At 38.4% G+C, this 20,918-nt stretch overlaps 1 protein-coding gene across 2 annotated transcripts in view; it reads right to left on the bottom strand.

Annotated features, from left to right (window-relative positions):
- The window catches only part of LOC110099393 (putative MO25-like protein At5g47540), a 36,902-nt gene that overhangs the window by 3,146 nt on the left and 12,838 nt on the right, over positions 1 to 20,918 (bottom strand). Inside the window, exons 7-8 of one of the 2 annotated variants that reach the window (XM_020826518.2) lie at positions 16,667 to 16,735; positions 16,389 to 16,487 (exon numbers count right to left, since the gene is read on the bottom strand). The exons of the other annotated variant lie outside the window; for it this stretch is intronic. Of the exons in view, the coding sequence (XP_020682177.1) occupies positions 16,389 to 16,487; positions 16,667 to 16,735 (168 nt within the window). The remainder of the gene's footprint in view (positions 1 to 16,388; positions 16,488 to 16,666; positions 16,736 to 20,918) is intronic. 2 annotated transcript variants of the gene reach the window in all.

Here is a 20,918-nt window from a genome sequence, read left to right as displayed (position 1 = left end):
GCTTATATTCAAATCATTAAAGATATGTAAGTAGGAGCTATTACTTGTGTTAAAACACAAGGTGGTTTGAGCAAATGTTTTCCTATTTCGGTTGGATTACATCAAGGTTCAACCTTAAGTACATATCTTTTTTGCTTTAGTCATGGATGTTCTCACTAGACATTTGCAAGAGGATGTACCTTGGTGTATGCTTTTTGCTGATGATATTCTTCTTGTTGATAAGACTAGAGAGGGAGTTGAAAGTAAACTTGAATTATGGAGGTCAACATTAGAGACTAAAGGTTTTCGCTTGAGTAGATCTAAAACGGGATATATGGAGTGTAATTTTAGTAGTAATAGACCTTGATGAGGACATCGAAGATCAACGGCTATGATCGTATCTATTTATTTTGATATATTTTATGTATTTGATTTGTTATTGTACTTTTCCCTTTCTACCCTCACTTGAGGGCTTTGTCTTATGTTTGTCTAGGGGCAATTGTGTCTTTTTATTTTCATTCATGTATTTGACTATTTAAGCCTTCTCCCTCCTCTTGGAGAGGGATGATGATTATTGCTAATGAAAATTTTGGTTTTGGATCACTTTGTGAGTTATAGAGTTCTCTTTGTGAGTTCTCAAGTGAGGAAAGCCTAGGGGAGGCTCAAAGCAATACCTAACAACCCCTTGGTGAAGCTCTTGATTTTCTACCTAATTTATTTTCTTCCCTCTCCCCTAGCAGCTGGATCTTTCCCCAACACCCCTCCACTTGGCCGGTCAACCACCCGGCCCCTTCCCCTTTTGTTCCCTTCCACAATTTCACCCCCAGCCACCCATCCCGCCGTCCCCTTCCAGCCATACCACCGGCTGGAGCATCTGCCAGCCCGACAACCCCCATCCCGCCGTCCCTCTCAACCTCCCAAGCATGCCGCCGACCATCACATGCTTTCTCCTTTGAATTTCAAATTCCATTGAGTAAATTAATTTCCTCAAATAGCCTTTCTCTATTTAGGAAAGTCAATCAATGGACATGAATTCAATTTTGAAATTCAAACATATTTCCCTCCATTTCACTAAATTGGGAAACTTACTTAAATTAGAATAAATCTGAATTTAAATTCAGATTTGATCTTAATTTAATTATTCCCTTGAACCCCACCTATTTAATACCAAGCTCCTCTCTCTCCATGTGGCCGGCCACCTCTCCCTTATTGTTTTCTCTCTAATTGCCACCTCACCACCACTTAAATACCTCTTTAATGCCTCCTCTCACATATTTACTTCCAGATTTCATCAATTTTAATTTCAGATTTCAAAAATCTGAACTTGAAACGGATCCTCTCCCTCCCCCATCTCCATTTATTTCAAATATCAAAATTCGAAACTCTCCTAGCCTAATTAATTCAAAATCTGAAATTAGGTTCAGATTTTGAAATAAAGTAACTCCAAACTCCTCACCTTAGCCGACCCTCTCCCTCTCCACCCTATCCTACCACCGGCCCTCCCTCTTCTCCCCTTTTGCTTCAACAAGCTCAAGGGCTCAAGAAGAGAGTTCTCCACATCAATGTATGGCCGACCCCGATATCGACCACGGTTTTGTCTTTGATGATCAAGGAAGGATGGATAATACGTTGGATGCTCACTAATCATCCCATGGACTACCCGCCACCGGCTACCACTCCAACGGACGACACTTTGGCACCATTTGTCTTTGGGTAAACTCTTCCCCCGACTCTTTTATCTTCGAAGTGCTTCTCAATTGTGGGCTAGTAGATTCATGACGATCCCGTTAATGCTTCTCCTCTAAAGCCTAGTAATTAGAAGAGTTGTGTGAAGGATCTTCTTGTAGCAACTAATCTCACTGTTTGTCTAGGGATTCATCGTTGAAAACCAATCATGTAAGCATCATTAGATTAAATTGAATGTTTTACGATCTTAACTCCTTTGTATGTGATTTAGCTTAAGCTCGTTTTACCGTTCTTAATGTTTTATCTCGTCGTTCAAATCATTATAAAGGTATAATTATTTGTTCTCTCTAAAATTAAGCGTGCAAATTCATCAAGTATATCATCTTTGCATGTACGTTTCACATCAGACCTAGTGAGGGGATTGTGACTTTGGGCGATCAAGTCATTAATAAGAGTACACATTTTAGATATCTTGGATCTATTGTTCGGAGTGATGATGAAATTGATGGGGATATTATCAGCAGAATTCAAGTTGGATGGTTGAAGTGGAGGAATGCATCGGGTTTGTTGTGTGATAGAAAAGTACCCCTCAACTTAAGGGAAAATTCTATAAGATGGTAGTGAGGCCTGCAATGCTTTATGGTGCTGAATGTTGGCCATTAAAAGAGAAGCATAATACTAAGTTAAATGTGGAAGAGATGAGGATGCTCAAGTGGATGAGTGGATTTACCCTTAGAGATAGGATACAAATGAGCATATATGTGTAAAGGTTGGAGTAGCTCTAGTAGAAGATAAGATTAGAGAGAGTCGCCTTAGATGGTTTGGTCACATAAAACGGCGGCCTTACAATGACCCGGTTAGGAGAGTAGAGGTATTAGATTTGACTTATGTTAAGAAAGGTAGAGTCAGACCTAAAAAGACTTGGTTAGAAAATATTAGGAATGACCTTTCTTTATTAGATTTAAACGAGAATTTGACCTTTAATAGGACACAATGGAGAAAAATGATTCATGTAGCCGACCCCACATAGTGGGATAAAGGCTTGATGTTGTAGTTGTTGTTGATAAATTTTCATTTCCTTTTCGTTTCCTAAATATCAATTCCTTCAAACCAAGTAGGTCTAAGATAGCGTAGGTGAGGGTCCTTGCCAATAACCGTTGGACGTTCTAAAAACTTAATTAATAGCAACTATAGTGAAACCTTTCAGGACTCTATGAAGAAAGATGCTTGCTGACACTAAAAAAAAAACTACAGAATCTGTAAGGCTTTCCAGTATCAGCTGATTATGGAAGTCAATTCATCAGGATACCAAAACTAATTAAATAAACCCTAATATTTCTAAAATAATGGCCAACAAACAACTTCAAAAGCTTCAACGTCCAATATGGATATGTTAGGAAATACTTCAAATTCACAAGTAAAACCTAACGATCTTGAAAAAAACAGTGAAAACGATCCACAAATCCAATGGAAAAATCAGAAAAACAGTAGTTTTTAGTTTTTATTGCAAAAATCAAACTAACAAAAGAAAAATAGCAAGATATAATTGATCCTCTATCTCTCCAAATCTCTAGATGCCGCCAGAGCCCAAAAACCTAAGAGATCTCAAATTTCAGCCAAATTCAAGATGCTCTAACCCTAGGAAAACAAACTATTTAATGCATACAATCCAAAACAAAATCTCTAAACAGCCCCTGCATTCAAATTTCCCTCCTAACCCCCTCAAAAATCCTTCCTAAACAGATCTAGCGGCTTGGGCAGTGCGATCGACATGTACATAAGGCGGAGAGTTCCGCCTCTGTTAGCATGGGCCTGTCCCGTATGGACCAGCTGGACCAGTCTAACAGGATATTCTTGCAAACATACACAATAAGTAGTGTTTTAGAATAAGCCAAAACCAAATCATTTCAGTATTTTAGATATGTTTGGGCCAATACTTATATATGAACTTATTATATCAAGCTTAAACTATAAGTAGTGTTTCAAAAATAGGCCCAAAGCAAACCATTTCAATACTTTAGATTAGGTTTGGCCAATACTACTACATCAGCTGACGCTAATTTACAGTATGACACTGTGATACTTTAGCCAGAATTAGGCCGAAAGCAAACCATTTCAATACTTCAGATAGGTTTGGGCCAATGCTACTGTATGAACTCACCCTAGTTTACCTGATACTTAAGCCAGAACTCCTTTTAAGGGGGGAAACTGATTTTGTAAGATCTCACAAATCCAACGTTTGAGGCGTAAGGCGCAAATTTAAATTAAAAAAAAAAATCAGAACTAATCCTGGATTTGGTTTTGGATTGCAAAGAGCAAGAGACTTAAAACAAAAGTTCAAGTCATACGGAGCAAGAGACTGTCACCTAAAAAATGCAAATTTCCCCTTCATTTCTAGCAAGGCAGCGGTCACCCAACACCATGAAATGAACAAGCAAGCAAGCCGAATCTAGCATGCATGAGTAAAGTCATGAGCCTAATGTCACACCTTGCCATCTCAAGGAGGTTAACCCAAAGCCCAAGACCTAAAAAACTTCAGAACCTTCTCACAAGATCCAAATCATGCTAGAATGAAGGAGCTTCAAGAGAACTCTAGGATAATCTAGAATATTCTAGACAACCTCGCATGAACTAGTGTAATAAACTAGAATAGTACGGAATAATCTAGAAGCAAGATGTTCTCATGTATTATAGAATGTTCTCTAGGGTTATGGGGGGACTATCAATAGAGGTCCCCACCCCTCATTTGGAATCATCCAAAGTCTTCCAAGTTATTAAGCCTTATAGAGTTTCCTTTCTCAATAAAGCATTACTTTCTTTTCAATTTTTCTTCTCCAAGTGCCCAAGTGTTCTTACCCTTGTGTTGTGAAAGTTAGGTTGTGCTTAGCATAGGTTTTGAGTGCTAAGGCCGCATGAGTGACTATGATAAGGTCATTGCGTGACACTAAGCTTCTCAATCTTTTTTTTTTTTTTTTTTAATCTATTACTTCATTACTAAATTGTATAGCAACATTTTTTTTTTTTTTTGTTTTACACTTGACAAGTTCAATTAGTCAACAACATCATTTTCTTAACGTAGTACAGTCAGCCAACTGATTCAAATAGGCTCAGTTTAAATGTAAGGACCTAAAACAAGGTAACAAAAGAATATCATGTAAGCTATGTTGCACCGATACACCTATTTATGAAGGCGTGCTGTATCCGATACACCGATACACGGATACGCCTCCGATACTCCACCGATACGTGTCGGATACGCCAAAGCCGTATCCAATTAAAATACTATTTGTGTCCGTTGAAAAATAAAAAAAATCAGAAAAAAAAAGACGTGTCATATTTACTTCCGTGGTTGGGAGCAAAATTCTCTCATTTCTGATATTGATTTGAGTCTCTCGATGATATGAAAATATTAAAAATTATTAATCTTTCACTTGATGAGCCTGAATTAGAAGCTATGATATTTATTGAAGATGATATAGAAGTTCAAAGACAAACCAATGAAGAAGATAATTATATCATTCCTTCTATTGAATAGTTGAAACTTCATGTGCTAGATAATTTAAGTTTATGCATTTGTTGTTGTACTAGACATTTAATATTTACTTATATTTTGATATTATAAGCTACAATGCTACAAATGATGTTGTTGCCATTTTTTTTTGTAATTTCAAATATTATGTTTTGATTGCTTTCTTAATTTTTATGTATGATTTATAAATTATAATGTTGTGTCCGCGCCGTACCCGTATCCTAAATTTTTAAGAATTGACGTGTCCCGTATCCGTATCGTATCGTATCCGTGTCTCCGTATCCGTATCGGTGCAACATAGCATGTAAGTAAATAAAATATTAAAATACTTTTATGTTTCTTAACGGATGAACTATACGTCAAAGATGAAATAAAATATTAAAATACTTGTATGTTTCTTAACGGATGAACTATACGTCAAAGATGAAAGGAAAATGATGAAAACTTATCATATTTATTAAGTTGTATAAAAATATTTATAGCAAACAAATAAATATGGCATATAGGATAAGCAACCACTTCAAAGAAAGATTAATCTAAATTGTTTAAAGATTAGTTGAGATGAAATGTACATTTTGATTTAAACCAAGTAGGGAGTTTTTTTTTTTTTTTTTTTTTTTTTTTTTTATTTTTAGGGAGTTTTTTTTTTTTTTTTTTTTTTTAAGAAAATTTTTATGAATAAGGCCATTGATGTATTGATGCAACTTAGTTTCTCCATAACTATTTTTATAAATTTGTAGATAAACTCAGAATTAAAACAAAATAAATATTACTTTAACTCCTAGTTGTAGTGATACGTTTGATTAATATTTCATAAGGAGTAAAATTAATTCTAGTTTTAATTGAATTAACAATTTCAGCATACATGACTTCTTCCATTTAAAAACTAGTGAAACATTCAAATTGTAAATGTGATGCAGGACTACTTGGATGAGATGCTTATGGATTCATTTAGGCATTGCACAACTCTTAGATTAGAATACTTTAGAATAAAATTACTAGCAATTCTCAACGAAGGTTCGAAACAAATAAGGAGATACTTTGCTTAGGCGAAATCACATGCTCGGAGTTTGAAGCTTTCAAAGTAAATAAGAAAATCAAACAACACAAAATAGTAGGCCTCAAATTAATCCCTAATCTAACAACGAGAATTAGGATGCATAGAAAGTACGCTCAATTCCTATGATTACTAAGCTTTGAGCAAGAGCGGTGGAGGAGCCCTCCGTGACTGCAATCAAATCAAGAAAATTTAGACTAAAAGATAAGCGATGCCGGGAAAGAGAGGAACCTTCGTCAAGAGGTAGTGGAGATCCCCCACTTGAATGCCCTCAAAGCGTTTGTCGATAGACGATCCCATAATCAGTGTTGGGATCGGTTATCCCTGTAATACCTTGCTGTTTTGGATTGGCGAGGTGTTGATCAGCAAGGGAAATCCTCTCCAATGATTGTATGGCACTTCAGACTAGTGGAAATAGTTGGACAGCAGGTTGATCTTGCAAAACAGGAGCTTTGAGACTTCAAGTGGCTGTGAAAACAATGCCAGTTGCTGGAATGCTCTGGCTGCAACTTTAGACGGCAGAAAATTCCAACATCTGAGTGAATTTTGGTGGAGATTTGTGGAGGGAAATTAGCACATGAGCCGTGGGGGTTTTTGGCCAGTAGGGGGGAGCAACAGGCAATCTTTCCAAAGCGATTTGCTCAACTTATGGAAAGTTTTCAAATATCCAGCAATAAGGGGAAGGGGGAGCGGGGGGATAGGGATGTGGAGGTGGGTTAATTTCCTGAATCCAATCCCATATTTCAGGGAAGCATTTAATGCTTGAATCCTTTTGAAATTTTCGGCGGGGGGCGGGGGAAGATTAAAATATCTGAAATTACTTCCTAAAGATGGATTTGGTTTTAGGAAGTAATTTGCAAATACTAAAGAGCTAGGAGAGAGGGGGCCGGCGGCATCATGGTGGGGTGTGGGGGTGATTGCCAAGTGTACAAGCTTGTTTAAATTAGATTGAACTTAGGAAAGTATTTAATTGACTCTATTTAATTTTGAAATTCAAAATATTGTCAATTTAAACTTTCCAAAAAATAGAGTTTGGTTAATTTAGGAAAGATTTCAAAATTCAAATTGTGGCATTTGAATTTCAAATCAGCCCAAAACTAAGCAGCCCGAATTTAGCAAGGGCAAAAGGGAAGTGATGGAAAGAGGGGCCGGTTGGTAATGGGATTCGGCCAAGGTGGCCGGCGGCATGTGTGTGAGAGAGGTTGGGGAGATTGACTAGGGGAAGATGTGGGCTTGGGTTTGGAAGTGGATTTGGATGTCAAGGTGTCGAGTAATGAAGATGGAAGGGGAAGAAAGGAAAACAAAGGAGAAAACCACGAACCCGACTTATCTAGGTTGGTGGGTGTTGCGCCAAACTTCTTCCTCTCCTAGGAAGCTCCCTCCATTAGAACTCTCAAAATCTCAACACTCATGCGAGAAGGAATTTTCATAATATCATCCATTCATTAACCACAAATAGAGCAAAGTGAGTCTTTAAATAGCCTCATACAAATGACTCAAAAACAAATGACGCAAATGCCCTTTGGGCTTACAAACGACAACTCCCATAATAGGGGTACAACGAAAAATAATAAAACTACATAAGCAAATAAAAAAAATGCATGAAAATAAAATACATCAATGACTCAAAAATATAAAGACTCGATCGTGGCCGTAGATCGGCGGCCACGTCTCTGATAAACTTTCCATGATGATCTGATGTCCCCATCAAAATGGATATTAGAACAAAAAATTATCTCAAGCTCAAATATAATTTCAAATTCATATTTTAAGTCTGGCTTAATTTTAGGTTAATGTTCATGAATATATGTTAGTGTAGATATTGGTGCAAACTTAGATTTAATAAAATTAAAGTTAGGATTATTTTGTGATTATAATTTTTTTCCGCAACTAATATATTATTTAAACGATACTCATGAAATACATATTCTTCAATGGAAATTGATTTGAGCATTGAAGACACAAGTGTAAATGTGTATTTGTAAGCTTTTTAGGAGATTTTACTATCAAAAAGATGACTGTAAGCACAGGTGTGGAAATCTTATGATTGCATTTCTAAAACTCTAAAATTGTATAAAACCTCATTTAATAACTTTAATGAATTGTAACTTATTTCGTGCATAATTTCTTGTCAATATCATTTAATTAAATTGATAGACATTGATTAACAATAATTTACATGCAAAAAACAAAATACTGGTTTGCAAGACCTCTAAACCTTATAGAGAATTCACACATATAACCAACGTGTTTAAAATTCTTAAATTGATCATACAGTTAATCTCTACAATCATTTGATTAAAAAAATTAGTTTTTTACAATCATATTAGCACATGCAAGTTTTATTCCAACATCAACATTCGCCAAAAATACCAAGCAATTCCCATTAACTTTATTTAAGCAAACTTAACTATTGAGAAATCAAAATACTATATTTTTCAAAAAACTTTCTAAGCTAGCTATAAAATATGAAAAACACCTTAAGATTCCTTACGCTGAATGAAGGAATATAATTCTTAAACTAATAATAATTATTTTGAAACTATTTTGAACCATAAATATATTAGCTTTATTTAAACTGCATCTTTTATTGTTATATTAATTGACCCTAATATTATGTCCTACATCTAAAAGACAAAAGATCCAAAAGCAAATCTGATGTTGGGATAAATCTAGGAAAACCATGCAACCATGATCTATAATTTTTTTTTTTTATAGATCTAACTAATATGAGATGAGGAAAACCATACAACAATGACCCAAAAATCATCTTAATTTTGTTTTAGCCAATTCAACACTTGGGGAATCAAATAATATATCTTTTTTTAAAAAAATTCTGAGTAGTTAACCATCAAATATGAAAATACCTCTAGGTTCCTTCCATTGAATGCAAGAATAAATTTTTATCTTTAATTATTTTGAAGTTGTCATGAATCATAGCTAAATTGATTTTGTTTAAAATGCTATATTCATAACCTAATCTAAAAGGCATTATGATTTAATTTTAAGTTCTAATAACAAATATGATATTGTTGAATGATCGTGGGGCCCACATCACAGCCAACGGCCCAAATAGGACTTTTGCTTCTCTCCCACATAAAACTATGTGACCCACAAATCAACCAATAGTAATAGTGATCCTTAACTATTGGATCGATTACCTTATGACTTTTAGATTACAATCTGTGTTCCTGCCATTCTTCTTCTAGCCCCCCATCTTGTGGACTCTTTTTTTTATTAATAGCTTTGATTTATTTTCTCAGTAAGACTTTTGAAAAAATCTATATATACTTCCACAATTAATACATAATCAAATAATAAAATTCAAAGTAGTTCTTTTTTTATTTTCTCAGTAAGCTTTCTTTCTTCCAACCTTTGTTTTCTTTCTTTTTGGTTAAGATTCTGCATTATCTTTATTATATTTGATTTCTTTGCCTTTCCTTCCAATGAGTCGGTCATCACGAATGGTTAAAGTAAGACAAAGCGAGCACGCCTGGGGCTACAAGTCTAATATCACTTGAATGGGTGAAACTATTTGAAGTGGTTCCAAATTATGAAAACCATTCTAAAAGGAAAGAAAAAGATCTATCAACACATAGATCCTCCTCTACAGTTGAAGGACCCAAAGTTTGTACTTTGGGAAGAAGCAAACTCTATGATAATAACATGATTGTGAAATATCATATCTGAAATCAATGGGTTATATAAGTTCATCTCGACTTACTAAACTAGCTCCAAAATTAAAGAGGAATCTTATCCTCTCTAAATTAACTCCATAAAATAAGATATTCAAATTTAAATTTAAAACAAGTTTTAAATTCACCTTAATCTTGTCATTCTATCGATCACCATACCATGGTCTAAATTTTCTATCACCATCTTCAACACCAACCTATGATCAATGATCCCTCTTCAAATATGAACTCCTGTCAACTTAATCTTCAATATCAATAGTATGATCTGATAATCACCGTCATTGACAATCTCCATCAATAAATCCTACACTTAAAATTTCAACATTCATGATTCCTTTGATCTTTGTGTTTTGCTGCTCAAATCACAATTACATACAATCTAACTAATCATCCCTGTAATGTGATCTCCAGATCATGCATAAACATCATGACCCCCTCAGATATCATATAAAATAAAAAAACTCCACCTCAGAGTTGTGAGAATCCTGTAAATAGCCACAAGGATCTAGCACAAAAGCTACAAGTCTTGTTCTCCTTCGAGCCACAACCAGCAAAAGCATATTGAATGTCCAAAAAGCCTGACAAATCTCCACATCCTCAGAAAGCCTCATGAAAGCCTGTCGTAGATAGAACTGCAATAAGGCTTCCATTCCTACTGGATTATATTGAGCACAAGATTACTTACCCATTTAACCGCCAAAGCTACAATAACACATAAAACCAATTGCTAGAGCAGAATAAACTGTAGGAGTAACGTACACTTTCCAAAGCCAAAATAAAGGATCGTAGAATGCCACAGAGAATCAAGAGGCATCTGTTAATGGACCAGTTCACGCGGGACCTGCCCATTCGAAACAGGTGGAGAAGTCCGCCTCTCCTGTATGCAGCGCGCAAGCCGCCCAAGTCCAAAGAGCAGATTTGGAAGGAATTTTGAGGGATTTGAGAGGGAAATTTGAATGTAGGGACTGTTTAGGGATTTCCTTTTGATTTGTATGCATTAAATAGTTTGTTTTCCAAAGGTTAAGGCATCTTGAATTTGGTTGAAATTTGAGATCTCTTAGATTTAGGTTTTCTTTTGGGCTCTAGCAGCGTCAAGAGATTTGGGAGAGATCGATCCTCCTCTCGAATAGAGGATCAATTGTATCTTGCTACTTTCCGTTCCCCTTTCATCAAATAATACAAATTATCTACTATTTTCGTGGTTTTGTGCTGATTTTTGTGGAGGATTTTCGCTGTTTTCTAAAGATTGATAGAAATTACTTGAGATCTTCAAGTGTTTCCTATCAAATTGGTATCAGAGCATGTCAATCTAAGAAGAACCAATGGCCGGAAGGAAAGTGGAAGTTTTGGAGAGAGAACTTGGGCAAATCACGTCTTTCAGGAGAAGATTGTTGATTTTCAAAACCAGATCGTGTCTGTCAATGAAAAGATAAGGAAAAGTTCGTTGTAGTGGAAGACATGTTGAAGAAATTGCTTGAAGACAAAACCAAACCGGTGATGTCGGAAGCAAAGAAAGCTACCAGCGGCCATGGAAGACGTGGGAACCCTAACATGTTTTAGGGAAGGGAAAATCCAAAAGTGGAGATCATGGAGGAGATGTTAAGAAGGCTCTTGGAGATGCAAACAAAAACTTCATGGGTGGTTCCGAGGGCTAACCCTAACTAAGATTTGACCGGGATTCCCTTGACTGAATCGAAGGGAAAGGAGATCGAACAAGAGGAGTTTGACGAGGAGAGTTTCTTTCATCAAGAGCCACCTCTTGGAGCTTCGATAAGAGGTGCATCGGGGTTTCTGGATGAGGGGACAACAAAGAGAAAATCTTTTGGTGTAGGCGCTAGGGCCGCCGACTATTATGGGAGGCCTTTTGAGCAGGGGAAGTGGACGACCGAAGGAATGTAGGATTCCCACCCTCGATACATGGGAAAAATATGGAGGGATCATGGAAACCACCCCTGGAGGGGGAAGAAGCTATTAAGGTGGTAGTGATCCTAGGGTGAGGAAGTTGGGGATGCCAGTATTTAAAAGAGATGATGCGTATGGGTGGGTATACTAGGTGGAGATGTATCTCATGGTGAATGGGGTGACGGAGGAGGAGAGACTGACGACAACGGCCCTATGTTTGGAAGGGAAAGCTTTAGCTTGGTTCCAATGGACGATAGCATGGCAACTAACAAAGCAACTAAAGAAAGCTATCAACAACATTTAATCCTTTCACCTTGAGGACAAGGTGGATTTTTAGGAGTGGGGTATTGTTAGACCGGTTCACGCAGATCGGCCCGTGCAAAACAGGCGGAGAAGTCCGTCTCTTCTGTACACAACGCGTAAGCCGCCCGAGTCCAAAGAGCAGATTTGGAAGGAATTTTGAGGGATTTGAGAGGGAAATTTGAATGTAGAGACTGTTTAGAGATTTTCTTTTGATTTGTATGCATTAAATAGTTTGTTATACTAGGGTTAGGGCATCTTGAAATTGGCTGAAATTTGAGATCTCTTAGATTTAGGTTTTCTTTTGGGCTCTAGCGGCATCTAGAGATTTGGGAGAGATCGATCCTCCTCTTGAATAGAGGATCAATTGTATCTTGCTATTTTCCGTTTCCCTTCATCAAATGATACAAATTATCTACTATTTTCGTGATTTTGTGCGGATTTTTGTGGAGGATTTTCGTTGTTTTCTAAAGATTGATAGGAATTTGATGTAGTGGATCGTCGGAAGAATCGACCTACAAGAAGGATTTAATCCCAATCCAGGGAACAAGAGGAAAACAAGCTCTAAGGCTTTAAAGAGTATAATATTTCATTCAATGCCCTTCTTCTCTTACACATTCCCTATATATAATGCCAAAGTAAGGAAAACCTAGAGAATCCTAGAAGATTCTAGAAAACTTATAACAAACTACATAAGCTATTATAAGGGACACTTTAGACTTAAAATGCTCCGCATCATTCTCCCCTTGCTTGAAAAGAGCTCAACTCCGTCGAGGCGCATCATCGGGAGATGGACAACATAATCAACCCTCCAAGGTCGAAGATTTTGCGTCTTCAATGCATGTATGCAAGCTCATTCATTAGATGCATGAATACCTTGGACCTTCCACAATTTTGCCTACCTCCATAGGTAGAAATCAGAAGTTAGCCAGCTCTTGCATTCCTTGATCCTAAACGTTGGACATAGAGTAGGACAACCTGGACATCTTGAAGTCTGTTAGAATTGATTGCATCACTACTGAATAATACCTTGTGCATATTTGAAATAAGGATGTTCAAAGGATCTTCTAGATCATCAACTAGAGGTGGATTCAGCCCTTCAAGATCAAAGTGTTCTGCAATAGACCAAATCAAACGTGCACAGATCCTTGGTGTATTAACTACACACAGATCTTTGAGCAGTTGTAGCTATAAATTTCATAGCCTTGTCTCATTCAAAATCTGATCCTGAGAAGCACCACCTATTGTATCATATATATAACCAAGTCTGACAAGCAACTTCAATAACAATCTATAGTATAAGTTTGCCCATCACAGTCCCACATAACACAAGGTCTGCAAACTTCCACAACCTCCAAGGCTGATTCTGTCCAATTTAGTGCACCATAGTCAGTTCCATAAGCCAATGCACCAATAACTCTGCTCTCAATACCATAATTTTTATGCTTAGGCAGTGACAGAGATAGTTGGAAATAGCTTTCCACAAGTGAAGCAATGAGTTCCTCCCTAAACAAGCTTTTACTTGATATACAGTTTAGATCATCATACATTCTTAAACGTTCAAAAAGTGAAGTAATGGCCCTCCCTGGAAGAGGTTTCTGACCTCTTCGCACGCTCTCCTTTGCAAGAAGATCTACACAAATAACTGCATGAAAAATGCTTTCCAAAGCATGCTTGAAGTCTGACTCTGCCCTCAAGTTTCTCATGCCAGAATGAAGATGCATATTGCGCTCACCATGCCTCAAAGGGCTACCATATCCAACAGGAGAAGCTGGGAGAACAGGGCTTGCCAAAGGACTTTTCTGATACGACATATCAAGACCAAAAGGACTGTCATAATAGCTAGACTTACCAAGAAATGGCATTTAAACTGTTTCTGTAGTTGAAGCAATGCACCAAGATATGCTCTCTGGATATCGAGTGAATCTCCATAAGAATTGCCCATGAAGCCTCTCGGCAGCAATCGGCCAAGTTGAATATCTGTAGAAATGCCCACGTAGACGGAGAACTCATGGTCAGGCTGTAGGACCATGAAACTGACAGGAAAAACATGGTGATGTGGGGGTAAGGAGAATGTGGGAATGCGAGTTCTGAAGTCATCTGCGACATTACGTCGAGCAGTTTGTGAGCATGGCGTTGGATCAACCTTTTCAGCAGAATTTAAACCTGGGATTTCCACACCTGCAGTAAAATCCTTCCCATTACCAACATTGTAGTTGTCATTTAACTCAGTCTCCCCATGTCCATGAGCCATTATCCTAACTTTGAGCCTATCAAGAATCTCACGATCATCATACTTCGCATAGGAAGCAAGAACTGTAGTCTCCAACAATACTGCTAGCTAAAAGGGGCTGATAGTATTTGCTGGCTCTAACAATTCAGAACTGAAGATATCCACTAAGTACTTCACAAAATCTTCCTTCCATAGACGAAGATACCTCATGATTGCAAGGCAATGATCCTTGAATCTATACCTTTTATGAATCACATCCATCAGATGCAGATCAATTTGATTGGCAACTTTAACCGCTAATGCCATGGGAGCTTCCGCCCAACCACTGTCCAAGACTTCTTGAACCAGAGGCTGGAGGGTCACGGTAGAAGCAGCATCTCCACACGTGATGGTTGGGCTCGAGATACACACCTGGGTGAAAACGACATGAACGTCTGAAGAAGTTTCGGCCTCAGAAACGAACAAGTTGGAGTGATGGGCATCTGAATTGGAGTCTTCTTCAGCAAAACTGTTCTCCGATTCTTGCATAGTATCGGATTGGTCGCACTCCTTAGGATCGACGGTGGAGTTGAAATCGACGTCGAGCTGTGGTTCTGCTCGGTCCGTGGATACGAGAGCAACATTGAGTTGGAGTGAGGAAAAGCATTCGGTAGATCTGAAGGCGGAATTATGGTTGGCGGAGATAGAGTGGTATTGCTTCGCAGCATCCATAGGCGAGAGGCTTTGGAATTGGGTCAGGCTTGATTCAGTTGCGGTTGTCTGCGGAGGCGGAGGAGCTTGATTTGAGTGTTTGAACCGTGGGGGATCATGGATCTGGCATTGAAGCGGAGGGGGGTCGCGCCATCGGAGAGGAAGCTCGAGCGGCGGATACTCCGGCGGCGAATCGAGCCATCGGAGAGGGAGTTCGAGCGGAGGGTAATCGTCAACCACAATCGGTTGATTTCGGAACCCTTTGCGGGAAGCGGAGGAGAAGAGGGAAGGCGAAGACGAATACCTCGGTATGGTTGCCGACGACATTTGCATTCTCCTTATTGCCCAAAGGTTTTCGTCTATTCGATCCTGATAGAAGGCTATACTGCTTCGTTCATCGTCGATAGCTCTCCTTCGTTGGTGTCGATCGTTGTCGACCACCGTCCTTATTCTTCGACTTCGATCATCGTTGACAGCCGACCTTCTTCTGTAGTCCATCGATCTTCGCAAGCTCCAGGCTCTGATACCAACTAATGTAGTGGATCGTCAGAAGAATCGACCTGCAAGAAGGATTTAATCCCAATCCAGGGAACAAGAGGAAAACAAGCTCTAAGGCTTTAAAGAGTATAATATTTCATTCAATCCCCTTCTCCTCTTACACATTCCCTATATATAATGCCAAAGTAAGGAAAACCTAGAGAATCCTAGAAGATTCTAGAAAACTTACAACAAACTACATAAGCTATTCTAAGGAACACTTTAGACTTAAAATGCTCCGCATCATAATTACTTGAGATCTTCAAGTGTTTCCTATTAGCATCCAGTGAACTTTAGGTTATTAGTATGAACCATAACAAGGCAACATCATAGAGCTACAGGATGTCATATAGAATCCAAAAGTAAATCAAAGAAAATCAAAAGTGAATCAATAGACATCTAGTGGACATTAGGGCATTAGTATAAACCTTAACAAGGCAAAATCATAGGCATGTTTTACTAAAAGAAAATATGCTAATAGAAAATTCTTGCTAAAATTATGACTCATAAAAGAAAAACAAAAAAAATTAGTAATAAGAGCCATATTTCAAGATGTTCATCATAACGCACATTGCTTGCATTATGGATTCCTATAGATTTTGAGTTTTGCATCATCTTCATTAATGAATACAATTGCCAAATAATTCATTATAAGCTTTTGAATGACTAGGCTTTATTGAAAATTAATATAAATATTTAAAATGCTTAAGCTTCAAACTAGTGATTCTTTAATAAGTATTCCAAAAAAATAAATCGTATTAAAAAGAAGATACCACATACCCTCAAAAGATTCATTAGGATCATCAAATTATCCTTTGAACTAACATATTGCAACATAATTGCAGAATTTGATCTATCAAGCAACATATCTCCCAAAAGCTGTAAGAATTTAAAGGTTAGTTAGATTACGATTATTGTTGGTTATAAGTAAAACATAAAAATTAACAAAAAAATTTATTAAAACATCCCCTTCGTGACAAACTCCCAATTCGTAGTTATAGGGCTAAAGCAATGCCAGATGAATGTGCTTATCAATTTAAACATAAAAGAAATAGCACCTTGATAGCTTGTCTTTTTGTGATATAGTTGGAAGAAGACAGCAACTTCTCGTTATATTCAGCAAAAAACTGAAACAACCAAAAAAGGTCATGAGGATAATAACCTAGTAGAAGGAAAATTTTAAAAAAATAAATAAAGCGCAACTAAATACCAACATTGAACCAGGAAAAGTGCTTCTTTTGAATAATTCCAAATTCTTACCTGTACTATGCTTTGAATACATTTGGTGAATATATCGTGTATACGAACATGGCCAAACCATCCAGAATTTGAGGTTCAGATTTCTTCAACAATATCAATTACCTCGACCTCCTCAACACGATTTGAAATCCTACTTCACCATCGATAACACAATCAACTTCAACGATATCAATTACCTCTTAAAGTCAAGGGCCTTCCACTTTCATGTCAGTCAAGTTCTCCAAATGCAAAACATTTGATTATGTAATTCTAAATTTGATGCTTCCTATCCTCGGACCTTCTATTGTCTCCACAATCAAGTTTCATGAGACTGGTAAGGCAATGTACGACTTTCTCCTCCACTTTCCAATAAAGTAACATCTTCAAGATATTTACTTTGTTATATAATAAATATTTTATACAATAGAAGGACTTGTCTATCATTAACTATTAAAGAGTGACATCATGAATACTAGGAGGGCAATCCAAAAAAATGGGTGGAAATTGATCCTTCAAGCTAAGGTCCAGACAAGGAGCAACACTCGACCTTTTAGAATAATTGCTTTTACGACAAAGAAGTGGGGATGAACTTTAACTTCAATTCTTCCTCTTTTTTTGTTTCATGTTTCAATTGAGATCATTCAAACCTAGCAATGCTCCCACAACATCTGCCTTTACATCCAATCACTTTTGTCATCACACACATTGCGCTATAGAGCTTTTTTATCATGCTCGCTGGGCAATCTGTGAGCATCACATCCAGGCATGCTTGATCCCTAGGGCTCTCCATCTTCTTCTCGTTGTGCACGTTGTAGGGCATCTCTGCTCGGTAAGAGCTAGCAACTTTGGATAGCGCACATGCCCACTTCGTTTTTGGCAACTAAGATAGTATACATGCGGTCTCAAATAGGTTTCATATCTATACATTTGTGCTCATTCGCTATTATTTGACAACGTGCCTCCTCGCTTCCTCTGCTTAAGGATCAAGCATTGGGGTCCTTGTCATCTTCTCCAATGCCTACTTCTCAAACCATCTCTCCTACGGGGAGAGTTCCATCATCGCCATCGATTCAAATGGTTATCTCTCTACTACAACTCCAACGGTCTATCCACTTTCAATTTCTTCCAATGTCAGCATTTATTGATCAATCGGGAAAGTTGTTGAGGGCTGATTACTTCGAACTTTTATTTGGTCCGGTGAACGTACGCAACTCTACATTCGGCTGCCAGTAGAATCGCGCCACTCGTTTTCATTATTTACCGCGCGCCCCGACAACCCGACCCGGAACGGACCCAAGATTGCTCGGTATTGCTCGGTATTGCTTGGTATTGGTCAATTTTGCTCGGCAATAACCAATACCGAGCTAATACCTAGCAATACCGAGCAAATACCGAGTTGTACCGAGTTGTACCAAGTTTTTTCTAGCAATACCTAGCAATACCGAGCAAATCCCTAGCAATACCGAGCAAACCCTGAGCAAATACTGAGTTGTACCAAGTTGTAAAAAAACTCGGTACAACTCGGTATTTGCATGGTATTGGTCTCCACAGAGCGGTATTTCTCATTTTTGCAAAGCAATACCTAGAAAATACCGAGCAATACCGAGAAAATCACGAACATAGCATTCCCGGGTTCCGCTCTGGGTCAAGTCGTCGGGCCGCGCGATAAATAGTAAGAGCTCGTGGCGACATGTTATTGGCGGCCGAACGTAGCTCTATGTCAGGTCAGAGGACGTAATAATTGTTCGATTACTTCAGGATCTCAGGGAGTTTTGTGTTAGAACGGTCCACTGGACTGGCTTACGGACTAAACATGTGGAAGTTCCGCCTCCAGTACGCACGATATGATCGCCCCGGCATGAGAGAGCTGTTTAGGAAGGATTTTTTAGGCAATTAGGAGAGAAATTTCAAAGTAGGGGCAATTTAGAGATTTCCTTTTGGATTGTATCCATTAAATAGTTTGTTTTCCTAAAGTAAGGGCATCTTGAATTTGGCTAAAATTTGAGATCTCTTAGGTTTTTAGGCTCAAGCTGCATCTAGAGATTTGGGAGAGATAGATCCTCCTCTTGAACAAAGGATCAATTGTATCTTATTATTTTTATTCCATTAGTTTTATTATCGCAATAAAATTATTGTTTTTCTATTTTTTCCTTTGGATTTGTGGATCGTTCTAACTGATTTCATCAAGATAATTAGATTTTACTTGGGAATTCGAAGTATTTCCTATCAAATTGGTATCAGAGCAATTTCTTTGAATGAAATAAAAGTCTTCCTCGCTGAATTTTGCTGCATTCCGTATCAAATCTTGCTTTTTTTGCTGATTGGAGGATAGAATTCACGTCAAACTTTTTGCACCTTGCTATTGGAGCCTAAATCCAAGTTCCCATGGCTGGAAGAAATATAAGTGTTTGAAGTAGAGATTGGACAATTCAAAACTGAAATTTTTATCTCCACAGTCAACTTTCAGATGTCAAAAGTCAAATTTCAGTCATCTACGAGAAGATGGATGAGAATTAATCCAGCCTGAGGGAGATGTTCAAGAAATTGCTCGAGGGCCAAACCAAAATATCGCCGTCAGAGGTGAGAGAAGGCATCAACAACCAAGGAAGTGGGGAAAACCCTAAGCCAATCAGACGAAGGAAAGATCAGGAGGTGGAGACTCGGAAAATAGAAGAGAGAGTACCTTCCCTAGAGCCTATTCCTGGGGAAGGGCTGGGTATAGGGTATGGGGAGAGGCGTGAGGAGGTAGAATAAGAACGAATGGGCTATTGAATTTGAGAGGAGAGGGGCAGATTTTGAAAGGGAAAGAGGAAATTATGACTGAAGGGGGATTGAATTTGAAAGGAGAGGGGTTTATTATGATCCAAGGGGTGCTGAATTTGAAAGGAGAATGTGAGAAGTTGATGAAAGGTTTGCATATGAGCATAGAAGGGATGAATGAGACACTTGGGCAAAACCACCCCTTGGGGAATGGGAAATTATGGAGGGAACGAAGGCGATCCGAGAGTAAGGAAACTAAAGATGTCAATCTTTGTGGGGAAGGATGCGCACGGGTGGATCTATAAAGTTGAAAGATATTTTGTCGTCAATGGGCTGATGGATGAGAAGAGGCTGACGGCAGCGAGCCTATGTTTGGAAGGGAATGCTTTAGCTTGGTACCAATGGAGGGACATGCGACGACCCATACGGAGTTGGAGGAAGTTTAAGTATTTTTTGGTAGAACGTCTCCGAACTGACAGGGGATGAGACTTTTACGAGCAATTTTTCACCTTGACACATGATGGTTCAATGATAAAGTATATAGAGAGGTTTGAGTACCTAGCTAGCCGATTGGACCGCCTTTCTGAGACAGTGCTAGATGGGAACTTCATGAAGGGACTGACACCAGAGATCCGGGCAGCAGTTAGAGTGATGAGGCCTCGTAACTTGGGAGAGGCTATGGAGCTAGCTCAGTTGGTTGAGGATCAGAGGCACCTAGAGAGAGGAACGAGAGGTAGCAGCTCAGTAAGCTCGTACAGGATGACTACCACCTTATTAGCATCCAAGGAGCCAACACCAGATACTCTTCGGGGGACTTCGAAGGAAAAGACTACATGAGGAAAACCTAGGGACGATTTCAATAAGCTCACGTAAACGAAAATACAGGAGAAGAGGGCGAAGGGGCTCTGTTTTAGATGTGACGAGAGGTATACTCCAAGGCACATGTGTAAGGACCGAACTCTTCAGGTTCTTACCGTTTGTGATGATGAGGGAATAGAGGAGGGTGTTGTATTTCCACCTTGCGGACAATGTGGGTCTTTGGGAGGGGAGTATTATTAGACCAGTCCAGCTGGTCCTGCGGACGAAACATGCGGAAGTTCCACCTCCTGTACGCACGATCCGATCACCCCGGCATGAGAGAGTTGTTTAGGAAGGATTTTTGGGGGAATTAGAAAGGAAATTTCAAAGTAGGGACTGTTTAGAGATTTCCTTTTGGATTGTATGTATTAAATAGTTTGTTTTCCTATGATTAGGGCATCTTGAATTTAGCTGAAATTTGAGATCTCTTAGGTTTTTTGGCTCTAGCGGCGT

This window comes from Dendrobium catenatum, unplaced genomic scaffold (genome assembly GCF_001605985.2).
Source record: "Dendrobium catenatum unplaced genomic scaffold, ASM160598v2 fragScaff_scaffold_1105, whole genome shotgun sequence".
In the NCBI taxonomy this organism is placed as follows: Eukaryota; Viridiplantae; Streptophyta; class Magnoliopsida; order Asparagales; family Orchidaceae; genus Dendrobium; species Dendrobium catenatum.
This window is presented reverse-complemented; position numbering and strand designations above follow the sequence as displayed.